The 9748-nt window shown below is 43.6% G+C and overlaps 1 protein-coding gene across 1 annotated transcript; it reads left to right on the top strand.

Annotated features, from left to right (window-relative positions):
- The first annotated feature begins 3175 nt into the window (after positions 1-3175).
- Positions 3176-9103, top strand: nme3.S (NME/NM23 nucleoside diphosphate kinase 3 S homeolog). The gene is given in 5 exon segments (NM_001097869.1): positions 3176-3234; positions 4951-5081; positions 6259-6360; positions 6877-6989; positions 8659-9103. Coding segments are annotated over 5 exon segments (510 nt in total). The 5' UTR covers positions 3176-3188; the 3' UTR covers positions 8777-9103.
- The last annotated feature ends 645 nt before the right edge of the window (positions 9104-9748 follow it).

Genomic DNA, 9748 nt, shown 5'->3' with positions numbered 1-9748 from the left:
TGTCTTAAGTGCAATGCCGAAGCTGGCACCTACTTGCATGTTTTCTGGGGCTGTCCTAAGATTCAACAATACTGGGCCGCAATACTTAGATTTATATCTACATTTTTGGGACTACCTAACATAAGGTCTCCGGAATTTTGTCTCCTTGGGTTATTTGAAGGTCTGCCTATACCCTCTAGTGATAGACTATGCCTGCAGCAGTTGCTCCACTATGCCAGGAAAGCCCTTCTCTTGACTTGGAAAGCTCCTGAACCTCCTTCTCTTGGCTTCTGGAAAAGATTGGTAGATGATACCCTCCCTAGGCAAAAACTGACGTATGCTGCCAGAGGTTGCCCTGAGAAATTTGGGAAACTCTGGGACAAATGGCTGGCTATCCCTTAAATGGTTATGATAACTAGTCGGTGGTTGAGCACATGTACGTTTTGGGCGACTTGAAGGGGATGCAATTCTATGTAAATGGAGAAGCTCATCTTGCTTGCCTTTCTTCATTTTCTTTCCTTCTTTCTTCTATCTTCTGTTAATTGAAAATCAATAAAGAAAATCTTTTAAAAAAAGATCTGTGTCTCCAAAGATGCCCCAGTAGCTCCCCATCTTCTTTTCTGCTGATTCACTGCACATGCTCTGTGCTGCTGTCACTTACTGAGCTTAGGGACCCACTCACAATATACAGTACACATAGAATAGAAATGTCACAATATAAGGCTGATTAGTAATAAATACAGATAATTACTACATGGCAGCACAGAAACCAGTGCAATTAGCATCAGAATTTAATAATCAGCAAACCTGTAGCATCAGTTTATATTACAGGGGAAGCTCATTTTCTGCTGGATAATTAGTGACGCCCCCTAAGCTTAGCTTCTCAACAGCTGCTCAGAGCCCACTGAGCATGTGAGTGTCACAGACACTTTCCAAGATGGTGACCCCCCGTGACAAGTTTGAAGTCCTGGATCATTGCTGCTATTGACAAGCTGACACTTTAGGCTGGTGCAATAAGTTCAGTATATAAAATATGGCATTTTTAGCCCTATTAATTTTTATGGTTTAGTTCTCCTTTAACCACAGAGCAGTCTCTTTCCTTGTTTGGTAAAAAACATACAGTAGCTGCAACCCATCCTTTGACGCACACCTTAATTTGGACCCATCATTTTATTTAGCTGCATCTGTGGCCTATACAAAAATCTGCTGCATTTCCTTTCTCTTTTCCCTGATTGGTCAAGACAATAGTGGTCCTTGCAATTACTTCCCACATTGATCTGGTCTCAGGAGCTTCAAAGCCAAATTGGTTTCCTTTTGTTTTTCTCTTTCTTCTCCTGTTCCTTCTTTTAAGCTTTCTCCTGCCTTTTTAAAGGAGAAGGAAAGCTACTGAAGCAGTTTAGTGCCAATAGATTAGTCACAATAGTGCAAACTAGAACACTATATTTATTCTGTAGAATGCTTTACCATACCTGAGTAAACAGCTCTAGAAACTCTTTTTGTTTAGGATAGCAGCTGCCATATTAGCTTGGTGTGACATGGCTTTCCCTGATCACTCATAGCTATGAGCTATGGATATCGAAGCTCCCCTCTCCATACAAATCCTGGCAGTGTTGGACTGGGACACCAGGGGCCCACCAAAAACCCTTAGACCAGGGGCCCACCCAAACACCTTTAGACCGGGGCCCAATCTAAGTATTATTTTCTTCCTTTCCTTAGTCAACCTCTATTCTCCTATTCTCTTTTCTTTCCATACTATAACCTATTATTCCATCTATTTAGCCTCTTTATTCTCATAGAAAAAGGGAATGGCCATGAAATAAGCCAAATGTTTAGAAGCAGGAGGGCCCACTGACACCTGGGCCCACCGGGAGTTTTCCTGGTATCCCGGTGGGCCAGTCCGACACTGAATCCTGGAATTAGCCTGTTACTCCAACACACTGCCACTATAATCACATTATCCTGAGCCCATATGGTTGCAGATAGACATAAGAGGATGAGGTTAATAATCCCTATACATTAGGGCAGGGGCACACAAAGCTACTGGGGGAGATTAGTCACCTAGCGACAAATTGCTTCTTCGGCAACTAATCTCCCCGAACTGCCTTCCGGCTGACTAGAATCTAAATCGCCGGCGGGATGGCACTCGGTTCACTTCTGCTTTCCGTAGTCGCCCGAAGTTTCCAGGCAACCTTGCGCGACGTCATAAAATGAATCGCTCCGAGCACCATCCTGCTGGCGATTTAGATTCTAACCGGCGGGGAGGCAGTTTAATATATTTTTTAAATGTAAAAAAAAAAAAATCGCCCAGCCTCTTCCACGCCTTTCTGTAGGAAATCCATTGAAACAGCTAGAGGGGTAGGGGGCCGGCTGGTTAGCGGAAGTGAGATCATACGTGGCGCGTAGAGGGGGCGTGTTTAGGGACGATGCCTAGTCCTGCTCACAGCACAATCCTGTCCTGTTCATTCTACTGCTTCTCAACATAAGGCAAAGGAATAACCCATTAAAAGGGGCATTTTGTACAGTTTTTAAATGATTTGCCTCTTTCTTCTTCTCTTTCCAGTTATCTAATGGGATGGAGGTCACTGACCCCATCTAGAAAACAAATGCTCTGTAAGGCTACAAATGTATCATTATTGCTACTTTTTAATACTCATCTTTCTATTTCAGCCTCTCCTATTCATATTCCAGTCTCTTATTCAGATCAGTGTGTGGTTGCTAGGGGAATTTGTACGCTAGCAACCAGATTGCTGAAATTGCAACAGGCTATACCATACCTCCCAACTGTGTTTTTCGCGGGACAGTCACGATTTTGACGGCTCAGCCCGCAGTCCTGGGTTTGTTACTAAAATGTCCCAGTGATCTCCTGCACTGAACAGCCAGAAAAAGATACAAAGTTTTTAACTTGATTGGCTTTTGGCAGAGCACCCAGAAAAGATCCTTTAAGATAAACAATTTAAAATAAGCAGGTCTCTTGGGAGAACTTAGACTCACAGTTCAAAGGGCAATTCACCTTCATTAGCAAAACTTTAATGACACATGTCATATACCGGCAGATACTGCTCTTAAGAGGATTAATATCAGGCAAATATCTCCATTACTTGCAGACAGAGCCACGAATCTAAAAGACTGGTGACGTTGGTTAAAAACTGCGTGCGCGCTCCCGCTGCTTCCCGCGGGCTCGCTCCCCGCCCTTTCTCTCCGCTCTCACCATGATCTGTCTGGTGCTCACCATCTTCGCGCACATCTTCCCGTCAGGTGGGATAATCCATTGTGGCCGTGGGGGGGGAGCTGATCGATAGCACCGTCCGGGGAACCCCCCCCCCCATATACTTGGGAAAGCCTTGGCTGTTATAGTGTGACACGTGGGAGGCTGAATGGAAACAAAGCGATCGCTCTTTAGTCCCTGCTGGTTATTGCAGCGGAGGTGGAACTACAGTTCCCAGAATGCCCTGCCAGCAGTAGGTTGAAGATCGCTGTCATGGAGATGGAGTAGACAAGGGGTACATCAGTGTATTTTGTATTTAGAATGGAATAAATGGAACATCATGGCTCCAGATAGGACATTGCAATTATAGGAATGTAACCTAGTGATGAGCATCAGTCTGTTTTACTTTACTGGGTAATGGGTTGAACTATTTACACTTGTAGTTGTTCTGCCACTCTCCTGTTGCCATTTAAACAGGTTGCTACGGGTAGATTAACCTAGCAACCGGTAATGTTTTATTTTAACTCCCTCTCGGGATATGTTCATGGAAACGCATGCCCTTGGGGTCAATCTGTATAGTGTCAGAGGCTTGGCTGGAAACGTTGCACTGCATTCATTAAAATTGCAAGGGCTTGCCCTGCTTAACTAAACTCCTGTGTGCCGGTGATCCTTCTATGTACCTTGACTGGGTGGCTGCCGATTCCCCCATCACTGAGCACCAGGAAACTCTGCTGGGGTATGTGAGGTGTGCGTTTTTTTCCAATTTGGCTCAGAGGCTTGGCTGTGCCAACACAATGAATAATCAGAATATCTATTGGGCACTGGCCAGGCCTGGACTGGCAAACTGTGGGTTCTGGCCAGAGGGGCTGCCATAAGATGCCAGTCACTATTCAGTGGGCTGGTGAGGTGCTGATTGGGCCTCTGTGTATTGGAATGCCAGGGCTTATTTTGACTCCCAGTCTGGACCTGGCACTAGCCGTGCTCTGCTGCTTGGCCACACTGTAAAAGACAAATACAATGGCCAACTGGGCAGCATCAATCTCATGAACCCCCTGTGATCAGCACCAGTCTCCCCCTAGTGGTTGGGGTCTCAGCCTGCAGGCAAATTATGGTGAAACTTGGGAAGCATTATTACAATATTAATACACAAGAGCCATGAATATCTTGTAAATTATATCCTTATAAACGGTGAGTTCTGATGTTATCAGTTATAAATGGTGACTAGTGATGTCATCAGTTATAAACGGTGACTAGTGATCACATGTCACATGACTCACTAAAACTTGTGTTTTATAATAAATAAAGTACCCCTTGTTGGGAAATATGAGGATTTTAGAAGTAAACTCAGCTTTCGGCCTCTTGGTTTTATATGGTCATTGAACTCCTCGGTGACTTATAATATCCTTATATTTTACAACAGGGAGTACTTTATTCACTATATACCCTGGAGCCCCAGTTTAGCGGCCAGTTATGGGGACATTTGGGCTGAACCTTTATATGCTGCCCTGGAAGTCTTTAGAAGTGAATCTGAGTAGGAGTAAATATAACCTTGTTATAGACTGAGGGGGCTCAGACCAAATGTTAGACCTTAGGTAGAGGGGGATTAAAGCATAAAAAAAAAAGTCTAAAAAAACCATCTAGGAGGCCATATCAATAGCCAGAGCAATGTAGGCATAATGGAGCGCCATCTATTGGTTACTATAGGGCATTGCAGCTAAAAGTATCTCCATTATTTGATGCAATTTCCTTGCTTGTTCTTTCTGCAGCCTGGACTGGAATCAATGAGCGCACTTTCCTGGCAATCAAACCTGATGGCTACCAACGGCGACTGGTGGGCGAGATCATCCGCCGCTTTGAGAAAAAGGGATTCTGTCTTGTGGCCTTGAAGATAATGCAGGTGATCTTGTAGCAAAAAGCTTTTCTTCTTGTGATTGACAGAAATGTAGAACCCCAACATAAATTATGCCTCATTATGCTTTATTATGCCTTATGAACAAGTTACCGGGGGCAATAAAAAAAAGACACATATTGTAACTTTAAAAGCTGAATTTCGTTTTTTTTTTAAACCATAAATTTTAGCTCTTCTAGTGCAATCGAATACAATTGCGCTCTCTGCACCAGCGATGTTGCCCCCCCCCCGTTCCTCTCTGGCATAGGATCGGTAAGAGCTGGGGGTGTCATGAATGGCTCCTGCAATAGAAACGGTGCTGGTTGTACTGACCTGGATTATAGGGTCAGACTGGGGGGCCCGTGGCCCACCGGGACTGCTGTCCAGGGACCCCTGGCCCCCTATTGTGATGCGCCGGCTCAACAAGGGAGCCGCTCAGTGCGCATGCGAAACAGCGTCGCTCAGGCGGCAATGCGCAGCCCTGGAAAAATTTGTGTTTTTTTTCAAATCTGAATATCTGGAGAGGGGTTCTGGCCCGGCGGGGGACCATGAGGGTCGGAGCCCACTGTGTTTTTTCCCGGTGTCCAGCCGGGCCAGTCCAACACTGGTCAATGGAGTAACTATAGAGGAAGCAGACCCCGCAATTGTAGGGGAACAGGGGGGCCCAGACTGTGCAATGTGCTTTCTCCATAGCTAATGAAAAAACCCTCCTCCCCAGCCTCTCTCTCTTACCTGCAGCGTGGAAGGAGGGCACAAGTGGGCCGGAGGATGGGGATCGGAGTGCACGGGGCCCCTCTGAAGATTTTTTTGCAGGGGGGCCCTGACCACTCTATTTACACCAGGGGTCCCCAACCGCCGGGCCGCTAACTTAACTGAACTGGGCAGACGCGCCGAATGTGACGCAGCACGCCTGAATTTAACACGCAATTGACGCCCCCCCGGGCCTTGCAAAAAATGTGGCCTTTACACTGATCCCTGGGGCAAAAAAGGTTGGGGACCACTGATTTCCGCCACTGGTCAGTGTCCTAACTAGGAACAACCATGTAGTTGTGCACCACACACACACCTGTCCTTACCTTTCACACAAAATAGTTACGTGGGGTTTAACCCTCTTAGTGCCACACAGCATCGATTTTATGGCATGAAAACACTCCAGCGTTATAACGATCTGTGTTTCTGGATGCAGGCCTCGGAGAAACTGCTCAGGCAGCATTACATTGCTCTGCAGGACAAGCCCTTCTATGACCGGCTCGTAAAGTACATGGGTTCTGGCCCAGTGGTTGCCATGGTAAGCATCACCAGGTTTCGTTATTACTTTACTATACACTCCTTTCACTTCTGTAGTCTCACATTTTGCTACTGTCCCCTTGTGCACTCTATCCCCTATATGTAATAAAAGGCACTACGTTTTCCCAGGAGCAATAACTCGTAGCAACCAATAGGATGTTTGCTTTAAAACAGGTGACCAGTAAACGCTACCTGCTGATTGGTTGCAATGGGTTACTGCACCTGGGCAAACTTAGTGCCTTATATTACATAACCCCCCTATGTATGTAGGTATGTACTCCTCGATGACTATAATATAACAATAGGGGGTACTTTATTCAATATATATATATATATATATATATATATATATATATATATATCAGTCCATCAAGTGCCAGGGTGCACAGTCAAAAATTCCATATATTAAAAATGATGATCCCTGGACCAGCACTATTTATATTACACACACACACACACCCATTTCTTGCTATTAGATATTGCCCTGCCTCTCTAACTGTTTCCTCGTCTTTTATAGGTGTGGCAGGGCTTAGATGTGGTGAAGACTGCACGTCTCATGATTGGAGAGACAAACCCAGCTCACTCTTTACCAGGCACAATCCGAGGAGATTTCTGCATTGATGTTGGCAGGTGAGTTCACTGAGTTAGGTGCCTGTTCGGGTCTTTCTCTAATTTGGATCTTCATACCTTAAAGGAAAACTATACCCCCAAAATGAACACTTAAGCAACAGATAGTTTATATCATATTAAGTGGCATATTAAAGAATCTTACCAAACTGGAATATATATTTAAGTAAATATTGCCCTTTTACATCTCTTGCCTTGAACCACCATTTCGTGATGGTCTGTGTGCTGTCTCAGAGATCACCTGACCAGATATACTGCAGCTCTAACTGTAACAGGAAGATGTGTGGAAGCAAAAGACACAACTCTGTCTGTTAATTGGCTCATGTGACCTAACATATATGGTTTGTTGGTATGTTTGTGAGTACAGTGAATCCTACGATCCCAGGGGACGGCCCTTATTTTTTAAAATGGCAATTTTCTATTTATGATTACCCAATGGCACATACTACTAGAAAAGTATATTATTATGAAAATGGTTTATTTACATGAAGCAGGATTTTACATATAAGCTGTTTTATGCAATATCTTTTTATAGAGACCTACATTGTTTGGGGGGTATAGTTTTCCTTTAAGTCTACTAGAAAACCATGTGAACATTAAATAAACTCAATAGGCTGGTTTTTGCTTCCATTAATATTATGGGGCACATTTACTCAGTTCGAGTGAAGGAATAGAATAAAAAAAACTTCGAATTTCGAATGTTTTTTTTTTTGGCTACTTTGACCATCAACTGGGACTTCGAATCGAGCGATTCGAACTAAAAATCATTCGATAGTCGAAGTACTGTCTCTTTAAAAAATACTTCAACCCCCTACTTCGCCATCTAAAACCTACCGAACCTCAATGTTAGCCTATGGGGAAGGTCCCCATAGGCTTTGCAAGCTTTTTTTGGTCGAAGAAAAATTGTTCGATCGATGGATTAAAATCCTTAGAATCGACCGATTAGATTCGGTAAATCCTTCGACTTCGATATTCGAAGTCGAAGGATTTACCTTCGGCAGTCGAATATCGAGGGTTAATTAACCCTCGATATTCGACCATATGTAAATATGCCCCTATGTGTATTAGTTAGGATCAAGTACAAGGTACTGTTTTATTATTACAGAGAAAAAGGAAATCATTTATAAATATTTGGATAAAATGGAGTCTATGGGAGACAGCCTTACTGTAATTCTGGATAATGGAATTTCCAGGTAACGGATCCAATACCTGTAGTAGCCTAATTTAGCCTAATTTACTAATACATTTAAATATGGTGCCATCTCTCATCTCTTTGCTGCCATGTAGTAATTATCTGTATTAATTACTAATCAGCCTTATATTGTGCCATTTCTATTCTATGTGTACTGTATATTGTGAGTGGGTCCCTAAGCTCAGTAAGTGACAGCAGCACAGAGCATGTGCAGTGAATCAGCAGAAAAGAAGATGGGGAGCTACTGGGGCATCTTTGGAGACACAGATCTTTACTGCTAAAGGGCTGTGGTTGTCTTGGGCTGATACAGAAGCTCAAAACATAATGTACAACATTTCTAGCTACTTCGTTAGTTACGCTTTAATTCTCCTTTAAGCGCCAGCCAACACCACTGTGCTACTCTTCTCTGCTTTTTCGGATTCAGTACATCCCTCTTTATGTTCCAACATGCTCATGGTGTTCCCTTTGTTTATCCTGTAGGAATGTTATACACGGCAGTGACTCGAGGGAGAGCGCCCAGCGAGAGATCGCTCTTTGGTTTCAGCCCGATGAGCTTGTTTGCTGGCAGGACAGTGCTGAGAGATGGATATATGAATAATTAGCCTTATATATGAATAATTAGCCGGCCTACAATGTTCTAATGCAGTGACTTGGGGCATTAAGGCTGTGCCTGGCTAGCACTACATGCTGCACTTGGGAGCATTAAGGGACTTCTACAGGAGATTGACATCCAGGAATTTGTCCAGCAGAGTAGTGTTAGTGGAGAATGCGGTTTTACTCTGCCTCTCGCACTACAGCAAATAGGCACTTTCACAGATTTTACATGCACTAACTCTTTCTTTTCTAAAATTGAGTTTTTTCACTTTTTCTGCTTGAATATAGAATTTTTTTTTAAATAAAAGCAAAAAAAGGGCCTCTTGTTTCTTGAGTAAAGTAAGAGGAGGTTATACAAACCTGGTGTGATGCGGGGAAGCTACTAAACTATTACTTGTAAAATATAAAGGGCATATTTATCCATTTTTGTTAGCCAGGCACATATCCTTACAATGTTCCTCTGGTATTAGGGTACGTTGACCCAATTTAAAGATAACTGGGACATATGAACGGATTTGTTTCCTGCAATGACAAAGGGCACAATAACCCACTTTTACGATTAATCCAGCTCTGAAATATTGTGATATTGCGTAGTTTTAAATTCAATTCAGAGTAGATCATTGGTTCAGATTACATAATATTGTGAGCATAATAGGGGGGAATTTGTCTTTTCTTTGCTTCCTTTTTCTGTTATTTCTCTGTTTAATCTACAAAATTCACAAACGAGTTGGAGACACAGATCTTTACTGCTAACGGGCTGTGGTTGCCTGGGGCTGGTACTGAAGGTAAGGGGGGCCTGGTCACACCGCACTTTCTTGATTAGCTGGGCCCCCGGCTTTCTCAGAGCTGCTGACTTCCCCTTATTGGTCACTGAGTTTAAGTCCCGGGTGAGCTGCTCAGGGATTGGATAGCTGAGGTTTGAACTTCTCCTCCAGCTCATCTAATCACCGTGCAGCGTTACCAGGACTTGAAATTC

The sequence above is a fragment of the Xenopus laevis genome, chromosome 9_10S (genome assembly GCF_017654675.1).
Source record: "Xenopus laevis strain J_2021 chromosome 9_10S, Xenopus_laevis_v10.1, whole genome shotgun sequence".
NCBI classification, from domain to species: domain Eukaryota; kingdom Metazoa; phylum Chordata; class Amphibia; order Anura; family Pipidae; genus Xenopus; species Xenopus laevis.
This window is presented reverse-complemented; position numbering and strand designations above follow the sequence as displayed.